A 22,775-nucleotide genomic window follows, 5' to 3' on the forward strand; every position below is an offset into this window, starting at 1 on the left:
GCAATTAAGGTAGATTTATATTTATTTACAAAACAATTCGCAAATTTTAACTTTAAAATTTTAAAATATAATTTTTGAAATCATCAATAGTGCTTTCTCGCCTCCTTCTGCATTAAGTAAAGAGGGTCTTAATGGAATAATGGCTTTTACGACTACCCTAAAATTTTGGCCATTTTACGGCTAACTGTCCATTTCTTTCCATTGTTTTTCAAATGAAGATTGTTACGGTCAACTTTTTTTAAGACTATCAGTTAGAACTCGTCAATTTTTACGCCTAACGGCTAAATTTTAATGTCGTTTTTCTTCCAATGATTAACCAAACTGAGGCCCTAGGTAAAGCTCTTAAGCTCATAATGGAACTATTAGTCAATCATTTTGGACTACGTGAATATTGCTTGATACCATGATTTCAATTAACTATTCGGCCCTTTTTGTTAATATTAGGGTAGTTTCAAAATTATCACGTCAACGGAACACGGAAGACGCAAAATATTGATACTCTTACTGTCTTCCTTTCAGCCGTTTGCACTCTTAATCAATTTGACCCTTAAAAGTGACTTGCATCTATTTTCTCCTTAACTCATCGCCCCTGAATCACACATTAAGGTAAGGAGAATAACGGAAATGATCACCAACCACAGAAGCTCTTGATTGGTAAACAAATTCTCCTTGTCAGTACCTCAGGAGTTATTTCCAAGCAGTGAAAACTAACTTCGACGTCACGGACTTTAAACAGGAAAACAGTTCTCTTTGAGACACTAATAGACCACAAACACGAAACGAAAAAAGCTAAGGTTCGAGTAGATTATTAAAAGGGCCGGGGGTTGCTGTTTATTTACTTCTTAATTGTAGGTAATTCATTTAAGATTCATAAACTTGGAGGTCACCCTCTTCATAAGAGTAGAATTTTGTTTTTACTCTTCTCTTATCCCTTCTCAGAACTCTGAAACTACCAGAGATGAAAATTACCGGAAATTATCGCAATTGTTGAACTGACAATTGTAGTAATCATTCGCTAACCCTGTTTCGATTTCATAGAAGAATGGCTAATCGATTATTCGACATCCAAGCAAAGAAGGTACCAAAATGTTAATAGACCGCCAAGATTTCTATTTACCGAGTAAAACCCCATCATTTTAAGGCCAACGGGGAAGTAAATGCGCTCATTGGATGATAATTGAAATAAACTTATAAGAATCATTGACGTCTTCACCAAAATTTAGTAACTGGATTCTTCAAGACGACAAAGAACTTTTGACTGCCTCAGGAAGCTTCTAATAACAGCCTTCTTCCATTAAAAGTCAATATTGTCGACATTTTGTTTTTCCACAATGTGTTATCAGTATTTACACGAGTCCAGTAATTATTTTCCATATTTATTGTAAAACTAAAACTTTACTGGGCGGTTACCTCTTTCAAAAGGTAAGCTGAACTTGGACACAGCGAGATATTTTATAATTGAGTTTTTATATTTTACGAAAGCTGTAAAGGTTTGAAATTGTATTCTGGTAAGGTTATAAAATTTTACATTTCTTTTTTGTGTAGCATGATAATCTGTTTCTTCGTCTTTTCTTTCGGTCTGAAATAAAGTAACGAATACCTCCCAGTGAGAGGATTCAAGAAAAAGATGTGGATCATTTGTTTTTAGTTAATATTGAGAGATGACGCCGAACTTTACACAGTTCGGCTTTCTACAATTATATTTGGGCTTTTGATCCCTCTCAGAGTCATTAATCTCTGTTTTACCTCACTTAACTACGTTAAGTGTTCTACATTTACATTTTGATACAAATGCATCTTAAACATGGAATTTTCATGGTTTTTGAACATTTTTTATGGTGGTTGGATATATTTTTCCTCAACCCTAAAGACCAGTTATTAAAATTTTTTTTCCCATATTCACCCAAACCGTGCTCTAAACAATCTTAGATGAAGGGGAAAATATAACCTAAACGTTAAGAGTATGCGAAATTTTTAAAAGGGCTTCTATTTCAATTAGCGCTGAAAGAAATATCCTATTACTTCAAAAACCTCACTTATGAGGAGCTTAAGAAGTCCATTAATCGTCAAAAACTGTGACCTAAATTAGAACTCGTTTCAATTACCAACTCTGACCGGCTATAATCAAAGCTCTCAAAAACCAAACATTCCCTTTTGCCGTCGAAAGATTCTCTCAAGCGTATTGAACAAAGGAGTGCGATTTAAAATATGGGATTGGCATGGCTGAATCGCTAGAATTATATTTGTGTTATGGGTGAATCTCGTTAAACAGCTCTTGGGGGCGGTCTCGGAAGATCTCCCTTAGATTTTTCCCAACTTCACGCTTTTTAATCATATGACCTTGTTGCTGAATAAATTTCAACCAGTTAATTGCACTGCTGTTTCAAAATTATGATTCCGCTTGGTTTACAATTAATTTATCAGCTGTGACATGATCTTGTTTTCAGGAAGAGCCAGCCGCTAACGTTTAAAATTTTGGCCATTTTTACAGCTAACAATTCACCCAAAATAGCATTGAAGGCATGAAAATTTTTTACGGTTAACTTTTTTACGACTAAGTTTATCAAGTTTTACGCCTAAAGACTACACGTTTTGGCTGTTTTACGGCTAACCCCATTGAGACCTTCCTATTAATGAAGAAAATACTCTTATTCGCTATGCTGAAAAGCTCGTACGCTTTGCCTGTACATGTGGCGTAGGCTAATTTTTAAGATCTATTTTTCATCTGTTTGTTCAAGCAAGAAATATCCGCTCATCTCTGATGGCAAATAGATGGTGAAGTAGTTGACTTAAAGTTATGATTAATTTTGTAAGTTTTGTTATTACATCCATTATTCATGACCAATGCAAAGCTGAATGTGCAGTATCTTACCAAATGCCGCACGATATTTCTTGCTTCTCATACAGTAAATGTAAGGATTAATAGCTGAATTGCAGACCAGAAGGGTTTGAGCCCAAAAAAATCCTTTACCAAACTGAACTGGGTTCGTTGAAGGGTTGGCAATTGCTGGGAGTAGAAGCATAGGCAGCCAACACAAATTATAGGCCCCCACGACTGTGAAAACGGTTTTGGCTACTTTTTTCTCAGACACAGTCCTTTCCAATGTTGACTGAGCGTTCTGTATCCTGTTTTCTGCTCGTTTTGCAATGATGAAAATGTAGATGTACATGAGCATTGTTGTTATCAGAAGAACTGAACAATAAAGGGCGATGTACATATTGGACACCAAGAGAGGAGCGTACAAGACACCGAATGCAAGAGAGACTATCCACACAAGCAGTATTTGAACTACAGCATGTTTGGCTGTCATGAAAACGTACTTGAATGGGAATCTGATTGCAATGATGCGATCAATTGTGACCGCAAACATGTTTGAAGCGGAAGCTACCATGGAAGTATGCCCAAGGAAACTCATGGCGTAGTCGAAAGCTTTGGATTTGCCCTCACTTTCGCTGATGGTATGAAAGAAGTAGTAAATACGCAACGGTAAATAAAGTGCGCACACGAAGAAGTCGGAGACAGCCAAGCTTGTGATGAAAAGGTCGGGTATCGTGCGAAAAGTTTTATTTCGTTGTACGACGAGCATGACCAAAGAGTTTCCAAGGCATCCTATCATACACGCCAAGGAGCTGATTATCGAGAGAATGACCGCTGAATCTCTCGTTAAGAATTCACTGATGTTAGTGTATCCTTTTGTCGTTGCAGTTGTTTTCAAATGGGGAAGAATGGTTGAACAATTCCAACAGGTCTGGTTAAAAAGTGTCACCGCCATTCGCCGATCGCTCTACAAAATGGAAAAAATATTAGCCAAGAAATGGTTAAAAAATGGGTGAGACTCGCAACAGTTTACGAAGTCATCCCGTTCAAAGAAAAAAACAAACAAAGTAACGAGCTGTGACATGGCAAAACAGCAGACTTTGCTATACGCTTTGTATTAATTTTTTCCCACAGATTTGTTACACTGCTACTTTGTTCACGGTCCGATTTAATTTGATTTCGGTCCGTACGATCTGTTATAGGTCGTAATCCTGGTTTGGTTAGACAAAAAAATATTAAGTTTATCGATTGTATTATCATAGTCAAATTCAGAGCTAAAAATAATTAAAAGATAACCAGTTCTAATAACAAAACTGAAATCAATTTTGGAAGTCGTTAAACTACAATACTATATCTCTTTTTGGGGATCAAACAACTTAAAAAACATTTCGTTATGATATATAAAGATTATTGCTCACTTTGTAAGTAATGAGAGTTTTTAAGGCTGCCGAATGTTTCGTCTCATTTTATCGATTCTTGAAACAGTTTCTTAAAAATTTAGAATGTTATCCTCGTTGCATTCTTAAAAAAAAAATTGTTGTATATTAAAATTTTTCAAATCCTCTTCATATTAAATACGGTGGGGGTTGATTAGCCCTCCATGTTTGAATGATTTCATATCGAACATTCATCTGGCTTGTTGATATCCAAACATAATGCGTATGCATAAACAAACAGTGTTGGAAGCATTTGATAATTACTTGAAATGATAATCAGACTAGATTTCCACCGAGCTCGTGTGTGCATGCCCTAATGTCATTTTGAACAAAGAAATCTGAGCCCATTTACCTCTCTTGGGCCACATTAACCGGAATACACATTACAATGCTTATATCGTGAACTTTCTCTCCGGCGTTGCTGTATAATGTTACTCATAGAGCCTTTCCGAAGAAGAGGATTCAATCGATCTTACTGAAGTCTCTAGTCTATGAATTAGATTATTTAGTAAGCCCGACCTCCCTTTTGATGCGTTAAAGCTTCTGAATCACATGTGTTGCCAATTTTTTTTTCAAGCGGTTATTTTTTATTTATCGGGCCTTGAAAAAACAAGGGAATAGTTCTTTGTGTAAAGACCCCTGGTCCTTCTTTAAGAGCTGTACCTTGGTAGCTGCGGTCTGTGTATCATTTATAATTAATTAAAATTTATTATAACCTTTTCCGTATTTTTTCCGTTTTTTCTCAATTTTTCTAAGCCTGTTCGATAAATTTAGATTCCTTTACGGTTCCTATGTTCCCACCTGAAACGAAAGTTTCTGAATCGCAAAAAAAGGAAAATATATTCTAAACCACGAAACCACGGAGAAAGACATTGAGCAAAGTACAATAGCCCCTGTGGTAGTATCAATTGGCAAATACACTCGTACTGTGTCTAAGAAAAGTTCAAGTGATAAATTTAGATTCCTTTACGGTTCCTATGTTCCCACCCGAAAAGAAAGTTCCTGAATTGCAAAAAAGGAAAAAATTTTCTAAACTACGAAACCATGGAAAAAGACATCGAGCAAAGCACAATATCCCATGTGGCACTGTCAAATGGCAAATATACCGTGTCTAAGAAAAGTTCAAGTAATTATTGATTTACTCGATCGAACATATATTTCCATTAGCAGTGTAAATCATTGGTCTCCAAATAACGTAAAAGAGAGACATTTTTCTGCATCTGAAAACCGGCTACACACATGCATGACGAAAAAAAAAAAATTACATTCCTATTCTATCTTCGCTCACAGTTTACAACTGCATCGGTCCTAAAACTGATGCATCCCCTTGAAAAAGGTTCCCAAAGACGAACTCGAAATTAACTTACCTCGGCAAATGTTCCGTAGTCTTTTCTGTTTCTTTCAGTCAATAAAACAACGTCTCTATTCTTTTACGCTTAAGTAAATTGGAAAAAACTAAAAAAAAAAAAAAAAAACCGACCGGTCGAAAAATAACAACGGCAACTATAATTCACTCGCCATCAGAGATAGAATCTTATTTAGCGAAGTTCCCGGTCTTAGCTGAAAGATAGCGAAATATTCATCTCATCAATTTAACAACTCGCCTTTTGCATCTATCGATAACTGGAATCGCACTCTTGTTCAACGACTACTTGTCATGTAACACAAACAAAAATATGCAGAATTAACCATATCACCGCGTTGCAGCTGCACATTGTGTTAGCTCAGGCCGATATTAATTCTAGCTGTTATTGGCAGAATTCATTTGATGGCTTTTTTAAAAACATTGTTCACCATTTCAGATAAAATTGGTTTCACTAAGTGCAAGGCGAAAATCATGATTTATCCTCTAACAGCTTCTCACGGAGTTTGAAGGTTCCAAGGGTTTTTAGGTTTTTTTTTTTATTATTTGAAAGAAAACGGAAAACCAACGGACTGTTTTGTTTAGCAATAAGAGTGAGTTAATGGCGTGTTTTGCGAACAGGATAATAAGTTAATACCAAGTTTGCGAGCAGCTGCTGACAACAAAGTGACGTCTACAGTAGTGACATTTTTACTTTAACAAGGCTCATAAATGGTTTCGGCCCCTTTCTCTGTCTTATAGAAGATACAAACCTATGCAATCAAATTAAAATTAAATTCGGTGTAATGTTGAATTTTCGGCCAATGTTTTATTATGGAGCCCAAGTAACAAAATTATGATCTACTTCTGTCATTCACAGGGGATCTATCTTCCCTCGGTTTGTGTGTTTACATTCTTACTGTACCATGTAGAACCTACAGGGTTAAGCAATCCCTCAGCTTTAAAACTAAACTGGATATGTTGTTTATTTTTTTGACGTTAAATTATCCAGATGCGCAGCTGACAAGGAGATGATTTATTGCTGAGTATCACAGGGTTCCATCTTCTCGTGTTCAATTCGTGTCGTCACAATTTGATAGACAAGCGAATGCCTCAAACCACTTATGCACTCAAACATAGATTTTTTTGGAATTTTTGGCCTAAAACATAATTCGAATTGTGTTAGATCGTTAAGTCTGATTGTTTGAGTCAAGGGAGACTTGAAAAGGACTGTGGTCGTTCGTGGTGTATCGACAACCTGAACGGAAGTCATCATCAGAGTTGACTGACTCTGACGCCGTCAAGAGAATATTCTCTTGCGCCATATAAGAGGAGTGAATTTTGACATAAGTTATTTGCCACACGCCTCTTTGCTTTGTTTATAAGCCGTGTAGATCAGGAAAATTACCGAAAGGCGACTATGAGGGTTCAAAATGTTTTCTTTCGTTCGTATGTCAAACCTCCTCCCTATAATAGCCATAAAGAGCCAGGTCTCTAAAGAGAAGGTTGGGTATCGTACGAAACGTTTTGTTTTGCAGGCGAGTACCACTGAAGATTTTCCACTCGTGCGATCATACACGCCTAGAAGCCGACCAACGAGAGAATGAACGCTTTATTTCCTTTTGAAAATTCACTGAAATTACTGTACGCTATTGTCATTGCAGTTTTTTCCAAAAGGAAAAGACTGCCTAAGTAAGCAGAAGTTGCTGTATGAAAATTAAGTTATTTTTGGTTGATGAAGTACGTAATCTCGTTGAATCAGTGTAACTAGTCCAGAAAGCAACCGGAGAAATCCAGAAGTCTTTGCCACATTCTTTGTATCATTTGATACTCGCGATTTGGTTAGTTTTCCGATTTTACGTATTACACCTGTACTTTTTACAGTGCATTAAGGACATAAATTGTCTATTGTTAAAACAGTACCGAGCCAGTTATAAATAGAAACAAAGTAGTTGCATCGATAAATGACATAGTCAGCGCATTACAACTTTAGTCTGGCTCTGCAATTTGAGCCGATGGAAAAAAGGATAAAATATTGTGAAATAGTCATTTATAAAAGCAAGCAGCCGTCATGCAATCGTAAGCTGTAAGATCCATTGAACGAGCCGCGGAATCGACCTCCTCGTGAGATTTCTTTCACCTCTGGAAAAATCTGTGAAAACATTTGTAGGGGTACGTGAAAATATTTGTTAGGTATGAAGATGTGAAGGTGCGAACGATTGCAATATACATCCCCTCTTTCATTTTCTCCTCCTTTCACCTGCACACGACTTAACCGTCTCACTAATCTATTATTGTCAAATGTCATTTCGAGTGATTGGGCTCAGTGATTACTGCCGAACGATCCACCTTTGTATTCGCAGTATTTTGCCAAACGCTGTGCGATATTTCGTGCATCTCAGGCAATAAATGAAGGGATTTATGGCTGAATTACAAGCGAGCGCTGACTGAGCCCAGTTGAAGCCTTTCTTAAACTGATCTGGTTTTGATTCAAAATCGATGATGGCTGGAAGCATGAGCAAAGGTAACCAACACAACGCATACACTCCGACCACCGTGAAAATGGTCTTAGCTACCTTCTTTTCTACTAAGACGCCATCTGTTCCCATCTGCATGCTATGAATTCTGTTTTCCTGGCGTTTAGCGGCAATGAAGATGTAGACATACATGATCATTGTTGTGATCAATAAAGCTGAGCAGTAGAGGGCAATGTACATTCTGGACACCAAATTAGGAGCGTAAAGGACACCGAATGTGATAGAAATTATCCAGACAACTAGAATACCTGCTAATGCATGTTTGGTCGCCATGAATGCGTACCTGAATGGGAATCTGATTGCAGTGACGCGATCAACTGTCACCGCAAACATATTAGTGGCGGATGCAACCATGGAGGTATGCCCCAAGAAACTTTTCACCTGGTCGAAGTTTTCTAGTTCGGCTTCCGATTTTTCACCCACGTTTTGATTGAAGTCGTATACAAACATGGGTAAAACAATTGCACAGACTGTGAAGTCTGAGAACGCTAGGTTTGTGATGAAAAGATCGGGGATCGTGCGAAGATTTTTGTTGCTGGGCACGGCAAGAAGGACGAGAGAGTTTCCAAAGGTTCCAATCACACTGGCCAAGGCGCAGATTATGGAGAGAATGATCGCTTCATTTTTAGTTAAGAGTTCACTGGCTCGAGTGTATCCTGGAGTTGTTTGTTCAGGTAAACTAGTGGAACAGTTCCAGCACGTTTGGTTAAACAAGTTGAACTGGTATTGATCCATAAGTCAAGAAGTGTCTTTACTCTAAACAGAGAATAAGACAAAATAATGAAAACGATATCTTGATTTAGGAGCAGGGTCAAAGTGCTTACAGTCTTCTCTGTTTATTTGGTAACCTGCCGTGTAGGATGAAAACTATGCGAGCACTGATTTCGGGACTTCTTTTGAGTGTTTTGCGAGGAGAAAATTTTGAGGTATGAGATGATTTGCTATAATGACTTTTGAGAACAAATTTGTGCAGTTTTCTGGTTGAGCAGCATAACACCAAACAACGGAGAAAATATTCTCACTTTTTCTAACATTTTGAGGTAGATTACTGGTAGGTTGATAATTCTATAGCATCTACTAAACCTATCCGTGCTTTTATTTGGCTTCTATGTGGTCCAGCATAAGTGTCAGTCTTCATAATCAAATCCAATAATTGAGATTCTTCTTCCTCGCCTCATTAATTCGGTTTTTAATATGAACGTGAAAATGCAAAGAACAAACAGACAGATAGTTGTCAGTAATACAATAGCTGTTTTTTTTTCACCTATTTCTTCTTTTTCAATTACCAGTCATGAGTGTTATTTTCACAAATTCTACTTTTGCTTAATAATCTAGCTTTACCAATGGTGGCAAAGCAGACACCTTGAAATATTGAAATAATCTACTTCAGCTATGTGTTCATAAAGTCAGTGGCGTGTCAAAGTGAGCCTGAAAGGACCAAACTAAAATATTTTGAGGGTGATTTAGTGTTATGAAATGAGTTGAAAACGTAAATTGGCCACCGTTAAGAGTTTAAAAGCTGGCATTTCGAGTGTTAGCGCTTCGCCAGAGCGATTGGATGAAATATTTTGATAGGATAGTTCTTTGCCTAAAGGAAGGTAAAAAAAACGGTTGTATAAAGGGAAGTAACATTTAAAACGGTGGTGATCCCGAGTATAATTTTGATCAGTTACCTTAATCTGTGACTTGTCCTTCAATAAAACTTGCTGGTTACTCCAGTTTAACGTTTCGTCTCAATAGAAATGAACTTGCTTCGATCTGTATGAAATAAATAACCACGAATTACCATCTCTGAATAACACAAGTCGCCATGATATCGTCTTTGTCTCACGCTCGTTCATGACATGGGATCTTTTGGCTACCAAACATGGTTCAAAAATGGCGTGAATGGCTCAAAAATGATGCTTCTACTCAAGACTCGTTCAGGGGACAAAACTTATACATTTAAGTAACTTGCACCTGTTGTTTGTAAGTGACTCTTATTGTCGTCATCTAAGGATAGTGCAATTATAATACATAACTATTATTCGCTGTTTCAAATAACGCCAAATTGACGACTGTCACATTAATGCAAACAATCCCGTGAAATCTGTGGTCCTTCTTATGTTTCATTTTAAAGTCAATGGTTAAACAACTACCGACTGGAAGGTCATCAGATCCTCTTTTGTTTTAGGTTTCATTCAGTTACTGGAATATGAGCCAAGCACAAGGAAAACGTCTTCGGGAAAAACTTCCCGTTCTTTTATAAAAAAATGTAAACATGGCTCAAGGTACTTGCCTCAGAGATAACGGACAATGAGAAATTATACAGCCAATTGGTATTATGGTAAAAAATAACCGTAAGGTATATCATTGAGTGTTTGGTGACGTTAGTTGCGGTGCTCTAAACGCCTGCGTTGGTGGATGATAATTCCGCTCGAAAAGCTGTTATTTTGAGGTCTTAACTCGTGAAGATCAAATCTTTGTAATTAATTCTCTACTTAGAATTAAAGGTTGGCCAAATCCACGACGCAAATGAACTTGAAGGTCAAGAAAACCATGTTTCCTTTTTTTGTTCTCCGCAGAACTGATGACTCCAGAGATGATTAACATCGGCTGGAACATCATTCCATTTAAGCTCTTAAACAAATAGAGAGTGATTACATAGGTCTTACCTCTATTCTATGATTAGCCTAATTATAAGGAATATATCTGTTTTGACACCACGTAAACTTTGATACAAGTCACCACCCTTCATTAACAAGAAGGTATTCTGTGAAAGCTATTTGGTGGAGACTCAAGCCTTCAATTTGCAAGTCTAATTTTTATGTGCAGCTTTTCACAACCTATATGCTACAATTTTGTGTCAATTACATAAATCTATTACGTAACACGTGCGTTTATATAGAGTGTGGAAAGATAAATTCTTATCACTAAACTTCAGCTCCGAACATACTTGAAACTTAATGTTAAACATAAAATGGGTTAATTTGTGAAAAAAAAAAAGATGAAAATAGAAAGCATGTGTATTTTATAAATCCATTACCCAGTCCGTCCATCACAGCGAAGCTTTCAAATCGATCGACATGGGGTCTATCGACACAGTAACGGATGCTTTTACCAGTTTTGTTCTTCTTTTCGAATATTGATACGTCTGTAAAGTAATTTAACTTAATGGCGTCGAACTTCTTTGTAAAGTCTTAGAGGTTATATTGCCTTCACACTCTTTCTTTCAAAAATTACAGACTCTTTCATATACTATTTGTTGAAGGGATGTAGTAAATGTAGAACATTCAATGAAAGTTTAAAGTAAATGCTAAGTAATTAACGAGACAAGAATTTTAGCTGAGGATTGAAGATAGCGGCCAAAGATAATTTCTTATAGAGATTCAATAAGCTGTGAAAAAATTTGACCTGTCTAGAAATTAATGTGTATATGTTTCTTTCAAGAGAGATGAATGATTCATAGAATAAGGCAGGTCCGATGTATATTCCAGTGGATGGAACAATCAAAGGAAAAAAAATAGTCACAATATAAAAAGAAAAATTCTCAGCTAATTCTCAGGAGACTAGTCTGATGTAAGGTATAATTTAAGAAACTTTATGCGCTGTTCACACCACTTTTGCGTTGGGTTTTGACGAGGCACGATTCCGAACCGACAAGAACTCATTACGGATCTGCAAGGCGTTAATTTTGGCTTAACGACCTTGATTCGAATATTTTTTGGTTAGATTTTAGAGAAAGTATCATGAAAAAATGCTTAAGTAGATGTCAAGCAAAACTGTTGCCATTTCTCATCAGGCTTCACAGTCAGAAATATCATCATATTTATAAAATGAATACACATTGGAGACCAATGAGCATCGGTTCAAACCCTAAATTTCATGTTGAAGGATACCCGTCTGACCTATGTCCACCTTTAAAACAGCCGAAATAAAGTATGTAGTTTTTTTCTGAACATTCTGCATATGATACTTTTCAAAAAACTCAATGTAAGGCAACTAACCTTGGCAAAGAAGCTTCTATTTGTATCGCTGAGCGGGGATCAACAACGTCAGTCGGCGAAGAATAACATGAATTGCAGATCAGACCACCCGCAGAATTTGATAGGATCAACTTACTATGTTGCTTTAAACAAACTGATTTAGCTATGAACAAACGAATAAAAACCTGGAGCTTCGGATCCGAAAGTTTCTTCTTAAACAAAGAAAACAACATTTACGTGTTTTTTTTTTCCTCAACTACCTCTTAGTTTTACGCGATTAATTACACGCTATCTCAATCGAGCGAGCAATCTCGCTAGGAGGGTCTTTTGACAATGTTTGTTGTATCAGAAATTTACATAAAGATCCCAAGACACTTTAAACAGCTGAATATCAAGTTTATTCTACGGTAACTTAATACTGTCTTTTACATGATTTTTTTCGGTCTTTTGCTCTTCATTGTGCTTTTCAACTTTTTCTAGAGAGAAAATAAGTTTAGACAAATTTTATCACAACTTGATTCAAACGATTTTCTACCCTACTTTCCCCGAAAATGCGATTTAATTTTGCCGAAGCCTTTTCTCCTTTCACGTCTTTTTAATTATTTAGAAACATTTCACAAATGCTGTCGAATGGACGTTTTCTAAGCGACGAGAAACCTGCTCTAACAAATAAACTCTTTTCTAAGATTGTCGAGATTGGTACAAATTACGGTTCTGTGCTTGATACAGAGAACATTTCCATTTCAGACTTGTAAAGTACCGTTTGCTAGCTGCCTCTTTGGAAGACCTAAATTTGAAAAATTTAAAACGATAATAATAAAGATTCTATGAAACATTAATGCGTCAGATGTGGGCCTTTGGACAAAGTATAAAAAATCGATAGAAGTTTCTCTTGCAAACTACCCCCTCAATTTCTTGAAGTACCAGCAGGTTACCGATTACAGACTGCTATTAGATGGGTTAATTTTTTCCGTAGAGACACTGAAAATGTTTTCTATAGCACGATTTGGTTCTAATTTCCTTCTTACTTAGGTCTGGCATGGTATAATAGTTCACTTCGCATTGTTTAAGTTTGGGCGAGGGGAGGGGAGGGAAGCTGTTTTGGCCCAGGTTGGTTATGATAATTTTCTTAATGCCTTACAAGTTATAGAGGGTAAAGGATATAAAACTTATCAAGCGGTCACCTGGTTGAACGGTTTTATTCTTAGTTTAACAATTATCATTTATCGCTTTGTTGACAAAGCATCAATAACTATGATACAAGAACAAGTAGTTAATTACAACACTAAATTCATTATTATTGTAATTTCTCCTCAATGCTAAATACCTGCTCTGACATTGGTTCCTAAGATTCTTACCTAACGCTTTTGTCAATGTTAATTTATGCATCTGAGGCAGTACTAGTGATTGTAATCTTCATAATTCATTTGTGTTCTTACATCTCACATTAAGGTGAATGTTTTATTTTGTAAAGTTTCTATCCAACAAAATTAATGAAGTAATGTAATATTAAAAGCTGTAACAGACACAAGTACACACAGCGGACCTCTTTTGACATATGATTTTTTTTTTCTAGGACAACATATATCAGCTGTGTTGTACCGGGTGAATAGTAACAAAATGTGACGAATTTTCAGTTTTATGACGTACTCAGCTAAGTTTTCGTTTCTAGAATAAACGACAACACTTGAGGGACCGCCATGTTGAGAAATGACTGCGCAAACAGACTCTCATTCGACATTCTAGAACAGACGCTGCGCAGTGTTGGAAGTCGGAGCAAAATGTGGGCAAAACGGCTGGGCTTGTCGGGATATGAACACTTAATGTAGTCTCGCAAAGCATCAAGGGAACGATTGAGAATGAAGTCCGCCATCTCCCGGTTTTTTAGTCCTGAGCTCGTCTCTGTGAAAAGGAGATGATGTAATTTGAAGCAACAGATATCATCATAAATAAAGGAGTAACAGTTCCCGTGCAAAGGTTTCTGGATAGTTGTTAGATTGGGTAATCTTAGGGTAGCAATAATGTGTAAGATTCCCTAAATTCAGCGAACCCCATAAATTTTCGTTGAAACCCAAAAGCTTCATCGAATTGACAGAGGCTTCATCGGTTTTGTGCGTGCTAGTTGGTTCCTTGACGTTTTTCACAAATTCAAACGGATTAGGGTTAGATATTTTCTAAACGGATTTGCTCATTGAATTATAGTAGGTCTGAGGGTTTGCATACCCCTATTTATCCCCTCGTTAATTGTGGGATAACTCACCTTGCTCAAAGAGCATAATGGCATTTACGCAAGCAAATTCTGCCATGTCGAGTTGCAAGCTTTGTAACTTGTAAGCAAAACAAGCCAACTGTGATGACCATTGTTCCAGGACCAGATTAAAAGAGTGCTCAGGAGTAAGAAGCACATCTTTTGCTAGCAGCACTGAGCCCTGGTGTGCACTGGACCGCTGACATACGCGGAGGACCAACAGCTCTAATAAAGCTACAAAAAGAAAAAAGGAATTAAATTGCTATATTTCTCCTTGCATAAGTCACTTCCTGCGCAAAGATCGTAGTTCTCCGGGTGCCTTGCTTGCGGAAGGCTGTTCGCTTCTTCAGTGGTACAGGTGATGTCCATGAACAAATTTGTCAAACAAAAGCTACTTTTAATACCTGTGGAAACGAGGCTTGCCTGATCCTCTCTGTTAAGTTCTCTAAATCCGGGAACTTTGAAGGCCCAGGCCAATATTAGGTCCACTTCTTGCAGTACCAGCTCCATCACTACTTCTACAGGGTTCAAAGGGCAAATCTCGGTAAAACCGAGCTCTAGATAGTCCGGTCTGAAACAAAAAGTAAATGATGTGACAGACTATTAGAAGCCTAACCCTTCCTTCCTCAGTTAAATCTATATCGTTTACCCTCGGAAAATTCGATTAAAAATAGAACACACTTTCCCCTAATTTTAATTTTAATTGTACTTACTCGATAGAAAATCAAAGTACGCTTGATAGAAAGCGATGCCTGGTAATCAATACAGAATCCGTTTTTCCTTGTGAAAAAGGTGCATAAAATGAAACTGTTTTCCAAGACCTTAGCGTTTGGAAAATTTTGTTTTGGTGTCGAGAACAATTCGGAATTGCATTGGGTTTGCTTTACTTAGCTCTGTGATAAGTGCAGAAAACTTGCACCACTCTCCCAACCAATCAGGTGCGAAACTGAAACGAATCACGACTTGGTCGCCTACGTCCTCTCGGGCTTTAGAAAATTTACTTTGACTTCGCATCGAGTTTCTTCATTGTTTCATGATTCTCATTGTGATTACCAGGGTTTTGGTTTATGTCACTTAATCGAAAAGCGCTCTATTCACTGCCTGAACGACTAAGAAATAAAGCATTTAACTCTCGCCATACTAGCAAGCAAAGTTGAAGCCAACCAACCTTCTTTTGGGAGTAGCATCAGGGCGTGCTTGGATCAATTGCGTGATTAACTCAGACGAAACGAATGTGTCCGCATTCTCCTTCATTCCGATCAGGGACTTGATCCTTGGTCTGCCGCCGGGTGCTCGGTCCTCTCGGACAGCTAATGGTGAAACAAAAACAGAATTCCACTTTGATTTGCTTCTCTCGGTATCTTTATTTTAAGTCTTTTTCAAAAATAATAGATTAGGTCATGTCAAGAGAATACGTGACAATTATTCCACGAGTGCGCGTTGACTATAAGATGGTAAATAGCCAGGCGATAACCAATCTGTGTATCCAATAAGCACCAATGGAATAATAGCGGAGCGTAGCCCCATAATTATACAAAATAGTAGTAACCCATCAAGCTGAAAAAATTTGGATGTGCGACCGTACGACCGTACAAGTTGCTACTTTTAACATGCGTGGTCAACTGTACCGCGGGCACGCCAACGCCACGGCTTTGTCCTGTAGTCCAGTGGTCAGTGCACTGGGCTCCGAGTCGGACGACCGGGGTTCTAGTCCTGGCCGGGCAAGGCGTTGTGCCCTTGAGACGTGCGGGGAAAAAATGCGAGCTCCGCTTTTAGGCTTGGCTAAATCTATATATCAATTTTATTAAATTTCATTTAATCCTGAACGTTTGAATGTTTTCGGCAAAGGTTTTCATTTTCCAACACGTCGCAGTGCATTCTCTTATAAGATGACTGGGAATATGAGCTGATACTCGTAGTTGTGTGAAGTAATCGGAATATCCGGAGTTAAAAATGTAATAAAAGCTGATGTTCTCTTGATCATGTAGATGTGACCTATCTACATGGCTTTCATTTTCCAACACGCAGCCCTAAGGTTGATTCGTCGACATGAGCGCTGCTCGAGCAAGCTCGCACGCTACACCAACCATCTCACCTTCCTAACACGGTGCATCAAGAACCGCGATGTTCGTAAAGATCTACGAGCGCGACCGCCAGGCCTTGTAGACCGCACCACGCTAACGCCTGCACAGATCAGCCTTCATCCGCTTCGCCATGAAGACAGAGAAAGAAAACAAACTCGCCTTCCTTAGACACCGCAGTTTTAAGAGAACCTGACGGCCCCCTCACCACCAGCGTATACAGGAAGTCCACGCGAACCTATCAATACTTAGCGTATGATTCACACCACCCTCAATCAGTAAAACGCAGTATTGTTAAGTGGCTTTACGAGCGCGCCAAACGTCTCGTAAAAAAACCCTCCGTCATCTTCGAGGAGAAAAAACATTTGACATCTGTTCTGGTTTCTAATGGTTATCCTTTTTCTTTCTTGCAGAAACTTACCAATACCGGAAAACCAAACAACAGTGCCGAACCCGCTAACGAGTTCAAAGCTACTGCGGTTTTACCTTATGTCAAAGGTCTGTCCGAACAGCTTCGCCGTTGCCTACAACAACAAGGCGCTGTTTTCAAGTCGGAGACTACGCTAAGATCTCGGTTAGTACGACCAAAAGATGTTGTCGACCCGGCTAAACAAGATGGCGTAGTTTACAGGATTCCCTGTGAATACAGCAAGGTGTATATCGGAGAGACTGGAAGACCTATGCAAGACAGAATTAAGGAGCACGATCGAGGCATTCGACTCGCCCGTACCGAGACCTCCGCCGTTTCAGAGCATGCCCACAACACCGGAAACAAGCCATTCTGGAATGAAGTAAAGTTTATTAATCGTGACCCTTATTACTACACGCGTAGGGTCAAAGAGGCAATTCATATAAGACTTCACCCTAACAACATCAACAGGGATAGTGGAATAGAAATTCCAGAAGCGTGGATGCCCGCGATCAAAAAACACAACAACAGGAGAGCCGTGCGACAGCGGTCCGCCAAGGGAGCTGATCACTGAGTGAACAGCAAGGATCGAAATGCACCAATCACAGCTGTTAAATAACAACTAATCACAGCAGAGCATCATGCTTTATAGGATCACACATGACCAGTCGACCTCATTGCCTGAAGAAGCCTAGCAGTATGCAGTCGAAACGTCGCGATCTACATCACACGTGACTACATCGTGAGAAAAACGAAAAAATTTAGCTTTTAACATTAAATTTCTTACCAGTTATGATTTGTATCAATTTTTGTTTAATGAAAGAAGACTTAAAATTTTGTTCATTCATGAAGAAGCTTCGCATGACTTGCTTTTTCTACGTTCTTACATTGAATCTTCTATGCTATGGCTTTCGTCAATTGATCGGCCGAAGTTTCGTTCAAAACATCAACCGATTATCGTTTAGGTGTTGGCGACCATCGCCCGACTTTCATCGACTGTTAGTCGACTGTAAATCAAGAACCGGCCGACTATCGACCGACATAGAAACCGATTATCGAGCGATATATCCTTTCATTACTTGAGTTATCGATTTTCGAAGCAGGTTGCTATAGACACAGTTTACTTATCTGCTCTTATTTTTTTAATCTTATCAGAAAAGAGTAAAATGTGAAAAGATCTCGCTTTCAAAAACTGGACAAGCTATTTACCAAATGAAACGAAAAGTTCTCAAGTTTTCTTTATTATCTACCTTCTTTCAGCATGCCCAAGGATAAGCACTTCTGGAACCTGCAAAACTGGCATCGAATACGGTTATTCTTGTCTATCTGGCATGACATGCTCTCTACGCATGTGTAATGAAGTTGCTTCTGGACGGTTCGCTTGAAGAAACTTTTGCAGCCTTCACAGCTCTGTACGCCATAATGAAATCCTGATGAACGATCCCCGCAAATGGCACAGATGCGATTACTTGCATAGGACTTTTCCATCTTTCGCTATCCTCTTGATTCTGCTGAAAACGATCCAGTGTTAAAGTTAGTTGTACTGTTTTTAACTTGCAGTTAGATTGTATTTATCTCAAAGACTCTCTCAGGCTGTGTTCTACTTCTCTTTGAACAACCATGAGGGATGTTAAATGAACCTATCTCGTTTTGTGAAGACGAGATGATAAATGCAGCATTAAGGGCAAAACAAGCTGATATGCCGTAAAAGTCAATAAGACATTGCTAAATGTTAGTCGGACGTACGGCCGCTTCGCTAAAGACCTAGTCAGTCAAACTTTTTCAAAGCTCAAAATAGCAACATGAGTATATTAAACTACATTTTTATTTACATTTTGTTTTAGTATTCACTACACAGCGAGCATCGAGGTAGTAAATTGCAATGCGAAATAATCGTAAAACGTCTTTAAAAAGTGCTTTTTCACTTTTCAACTTGTTAGGCTGATCTTTATGAAGACCTAAACGCGCCCCATATTTTTCTTTGCGTCCCCAAGTAAATTGGGTGTTAAAATTAAACACAATTTTTTCTATTACATAATTAAATATGCATACATCATTTCTGGGAAAATCGCACATGTCTACGAAGTCTCGTTTTTGTTATTTCTAGAAAGGAGAAATAGTTTTCTAAAAAGGAATTTCAAATCGATTTGATATTGATTCTGTATGATGTTCCTTCCAAAGCTTTAATGTTAAAAATTTCAACTGATACTGGTAGTCAGAAGTTAACTTTTCCTACCTGATGCGAAGCCGAGTAAACATATCAGGCTCTGTACAAGCTCTTTTGAATTTTCATCAGCAGGTGTTATAAAAAGGCTATTTGGATACAAATCAAAGTCGGCAATTGCATTTCAGGTTTCCTTAACTTTCGATGCTGAGAAATTATTTTTTGGTCCATAGTCCCTGCTCCTACAAATCTCGAAGTTGATGTCGTGTGAATGGATATGAGCGAAGAGCAACCAAATATAATTTCCGTTTAACAAGGTAGATAATTAACCTTTTGACGACTCGGTCGTTTATGCGTGCAGTATTCACTAAACAAACTTTGTGTTTACCCTAGCCTGATAAATTGGCCATAGTTTCGTTAAAACGACTACCTGTCTTCGCTTACAGTTTTCATGATTAAAACGACCGAAAGTGGCAAATTTTGTTTTAATTCTCCTCAGCGGTAGAAAATGAATTAAATTATTATCAAAAGCCAAACGTACCTGTTTATAACGTAACCGCAATGAAGTTTTTCCCGACGGTTTGAGAATCTAGTTCATAACCAAATGTGTTTACAGAGTAAACGATTAAAAAAGCCAACAAAATTTCAAGGTATCAAAACGGACGAGCGACTCACTTGCGTCGAACGGAAAAATGGCGGTAATTCAGTCTAGTCGGTCACAAAGACAGAGTTATTCCTGATCAACTCCTTGCACTTATAGCGTAATAAATTATTCGCGCATTTAAACAAAGCATCATTCAACTCATTTCCTGGGAACGTTTCCTTAAAAGAAGTTCTGCACAAAATATCATATTCCTAATTAGAATCGAACCAATGATCCGGCCATTCAATTGTTTCTGTGGGGTGTCATGAGCTCGATAAGACAGATGGGCGATTTTTTCATTGTTTGCGTGAGAACAGCTGTGCCACAGCTGTTGATTTTCTCATTTCTTCGACAAAAATTTAAATAAATTTTGTAAGCTTTATGGTAATGTTTTCTTGTTACTTTTGATATCCTTATACACCAATCATTTTCACGTTCATTCAACCGGTTTGAAAAGGACATTTGTAATTCGAGAAAATAAAATCTTTTTACCGTGAGTATAAAAGAGTATTAAAACTAACTGAATAAATAACTATATGCAAAAATTTTTCAAGGAGAGCGCGATTCTGAGCTAAAATGTAATTTAATTGACTCTGTTCAATAAACTCTGTGGTATGTTGACCAAAAAAAGCGTGTTCCCGCTGGTGCTTTTAGAAATAAACAGAGGCCGTTTTATCAGAGAATTGATGTACTTCAACTGAACACATTTATGATTATTTCCTTGCGCAAACATCGTTGCCTGAAAGTTGAATTTTCCTTTAAAATCGTTTATCTAACAGACACGCAATACTCCGAAAACTTGAATTTCTGTTTGACGTGTGACTGATAACTGTAAAAGACCATTCTGTTTGAGCTAAGGGTATAACGAATGTCGTGCATTTGGGAAAAAAAAACTGCTATTTCGTCGCTCGTTCTAACGGTGTCTTATTCACAAAGCAATTTCTCTAATGAAAATATATGCCTCAAGCTTTGTTTTCTTTTTTCTGCTTTTTTCGTGGTTTCCTCGCTAGCGATCACAGTTTGATTCATCATCACTGCGGGATATTTTACGAAACGAAGTCACGAGCTTAATGGATACTCAGCAGAGAAGAAAGAAGAACTCTGTAGAAATTATCATCAGACTAAACACGCTTTTTTACTAATCTCGCCTTTCCTTTCCTCTACGGCAAGGCGCTAATGAAAGGAAAGTAAAGATAGTTCCCGAATTACACCCGAGGCACTCTCTTTTCTTCGATGTAAATAGGTTAACGCAAGTTTTTTTGTTCATAAAAATAAGAACACAGATCGTTTACATTGACCGCGTGGAAAAAATGGATAAAAATTCAATTAACTGAAGTAAACCCAGGAAGCCGCAACAAAAAGAGATTCTTCAGTGTTTACAAAGATGTGCATTCATCGCTGTTTGCACAAGAAAAATGAATAAACAAAACTTTTACGGTTATTGATAAGACTTCGTATTCTCTTACAGTTGTGAACTATTACGGAAACATTGTATTACAATAATAATTTACGCTCCTTATAGTAAAATTCCATTAAATTTTTATCGAATGTTTCGAATCATTCTAACGCTGAATATCATTGATCAATAGGAAAAAACTCAGTTTTCCCCTTGATTTAAAACTGCGTCCGATCGACAGCAATTACCATGATTACCACTGCTGGAAACGAAATTATCGTTAAGCAACATCAATAAAATTATTATGCCGTGCCTTTATCCGAAGGTAGACAATACCTTTATAGTTAGGTAACAGCGATTAGCCGACTAATTTTCACCTACCAGTGAAAAACTCATGAAATACAAACAAATTATGACCAACGACCAAAGCTTCGCAAGCTTACCGAAACTATCGACACCCTTCTTGGTTTTTCGTTCGGGCTTCAGTCTGGATGCTCTTTGTTCGACAGCATCAAATTAAAAACGCGAAGAGCGAGATGCTGTCTTTTCATGCGTGTAAATTTTAAAACATGCAAAACTGACTGAATAGAGATATAAACAGCCGTGCACACCTTGATAAAGTAAGAAGTCGACATTTCTTTTTATCATATGAAATTTACTGACAAAGACTTTTTCTGAAGTTTTAGTTTTGTGCCTAGCGAAGCGTCCAAAGTTGAACAGAAAAATGCTAGTTTCTCTCTCAAAGTTTCAATTGAAATCATGTTTTTAAAGGCTTCCGGCAATCAAATTCTGATTATCAATTTACATATTATGTTGTATTTTCAAACAAAGAGTCTCGACAACCATTCACGGTGGCTAGTTTAATAACCATATTCGGATTTGAGGCACGTGTTCATATCCTGATCAGCGGTTGTGAATAAGTCCAGCCCAATGTAATGTCGTATCTGAGGGTCTCAGTGGGGTTAGTCGTGAACCGTCAAATGGCAAAAAATTCACCGTCGTGAACATACGATTTTTTACCGTCAATCCCTAAAGAAAGCTAGCTAATTTTAGTCGTAAAATCTCTCAGATATTCTTCGTCAAAAATCAAATTGTGTCAAGCCAAGGTGGGTATAAATAGGATGTTTTTTATATGTAAACAATACTTACATGTACAGGTCCATCAATTCCCTTTCAAAACATTAGGACAGAACAGAATTTTCTCTGGAAACACTTTACAGGTCACCTTGTGATGTGAGTTTTTGCCAGCTTTGTAGTAATAGGGATCAGTACACACGAAGGGACTAACTCAGCGAGCAGCACTGCTAAGTTCTGGCTGTGAGAATAAGATTTCACTCCAAAGCGTTTCGTCCGACCGACACAGAATTCTTTAAAGATAGGGATCCTGTAGGGACAGCTGAGAACTAAATATTTTGCAGTCACAGTTAATGAACTATAATGAAAGGCTGCTGGGAATCAAATGCTCATTAGCAATCTTGACTGAAGAAAAGAATCTTAACAGTCTCACTGTCATACAGCTATCTTCATCACGGGCTGAACAAAACAAGAAACATCTGGTGTTTAGTCTAGTTACAATGTGACCTCGTGTAATTGGGCTTGACTTTGGGTATGTACTGACGTCTCTTTTCAGATTTACAGCACCGTTATAGGCTTTGAGTCACAAGGAGTGTGGAAAAATGGCTGGGACTGCTGTCAGTGAACTTTGGGTATCATAGAGAGAGTTTAGAGAGAGCTGA

General features: G+C 37.8%; 3 protein-coding genes, 1 long non-coding RNA gene and 1 pseudogene across 12 annotated transcripts; 2 read left to right on the forward strand and 3 right to left on the reverse strand.

The window, feature by feature from the left end:
• Positions 1-1,294: 1,294 nt before the first annotated feature.
• LOC113683541 (thyrotropin-releasing hormone receptor) lies at positions 1,295-12,165 on the reverse strand. 2 transcript variants are annotated; one of them, XM_089202414.1, is made up of 3 exons: positions 12,120-12,165; positions 9,807-9,891; positions 1,295-3,785 (listed from the first exon to the last, which is right to left on the reverse strand). In XM_089202414.1, exon 3 carries the CDS (start codon positions 3,771-3,773, stop codon positions 2,832-2,834), a length of 942 nt encoding a protein of 313 aa, XP_089058540.1. In that variant the 5' UTR covers positions 3,774-3,785; positions 9,807-9,891; positions 12,120-12,165; the 3' UTR covers positions 1,295-2,831. The 2 variants fall into 2 exon arrangements, with proteins under 2 accessions (XP_089058540.1, XP_089058539.1); XM_089202413.1 differs by lacking the exons at positions 9,807-9,891; positions 12,120-12,165 and adding an exon at positions 5,622-6,284.
• On the forward strand, positions 3,443-3,988 carry LOC149047334 (uncharacterized). Its single transcript, XR_016185450.1, has 2 exons — positions 3,443-3,542; positions 3,707-3,988. It is a non-coding gene; the product is annotated as an uncharacterized LOC149047334 (long non-coding RNA).
• On the reverse strand, positions 6,401-12,170 carry LOC113683565 (alpha-1A adrenergic receptor-like). 2 transcript variants are annotated; one of them, XM_027200821.2, is made up of 3 exons: positions 12,120-12,170; positions 9,807-9,891; positions 6,401-8,889 (listed from the first exon to the last, which is right to left on the reverse strand). In XM_027200821.2, the coding sequence occupies exon 3, from the start codon at positions 8,866-8,868 to the stop codon at positions 7,927-7,929; it is 942 nt and encodes a 313-aa protein (XP_027056622.2). In that variant the 5' UTR covers positions 8,869-8,889; positions 9,807-9,891; positions 12,120-12,170; the 3' UTR covers positions 6,401-7,926. The 2 variants fall into 2 exon arrangements, with proteins under 2 accessions (XP_027056622.2, XP_089058538.1); XM_089202412.1 differs by lacking the exon at positions 12,120-12,170 and adding an exon at positions 10,788-10,915.
• Positions 12,171-13,280: 1,110 nt separating this feature from the next.
• On the reverse strand, positions 13,281-21,622 carry LOC113683591 (retinoic acid receptor RXR-alpha-B). Of its 7 annotated transcripts, XM_027200849.2 has the most exons (8): positions 19,676-19,812; positions 19,542-19,589; positions 19,073-19,149; positions 18,087-18,347; positions 15,515-15,656; positions 14,751-14,917; positions 14,359-14,580; positions 13,281-14,000 (listed from the first exon to the last, which is right to left on the reverse strand). In XM_027200849.2, exons 4-8 carry the CDS (start codon positions 18,322-18,324, stop codon positions 13,753-13,755), a joined length of 1,017 nt encoding a protein of 338 aa, XP_027056650.2. In that variant the 5' UTR covers positions 18,325-18,347; positions 19,073-19,149; positions 19,542-19,589; positions 19,676-19,812; the 3' UTR covers positions 13,281-13,752. The 7 variants fall into 7 exon arrangements, with proteins under 7 accessions (XP_027056650.2, XP_027056648.2, XP_027056649.2 ...); XM_027200847.2 differs by lacking the exon at positions 19,073-19,149 and having other exon boundaries at positions 19,676-19,940; XM_027200848.2 differs by lacking the exon at positions 19,073-19,149 and having other exon boundaries at positions 18,087-18,344; positions 19,676-19,903.
• LOC149047335 (uncharacterized) lies at positions 16,433-17,467 on the forward strand (annotated as a pseudogene).
• Positions 21,623-22,775: the final 1,153 nt, after the last annotated feature.

The sequence above is a fragment of the Pocillopora damicornis genome, chromosome 4, assembly GCF_964200805.1.
Source record: "Pocillopora damicornis chromosome 4, jaPocDami1.2, whole genome shotgun sequence".
In the NCBI taxonomy this organism is placed as follows: Eukaryota; Metazoa; Cnidaria; class Anthozoa; order Scleractinia; family Pocilloporidae; genus Pocillopora; species Pocillopora damicornis.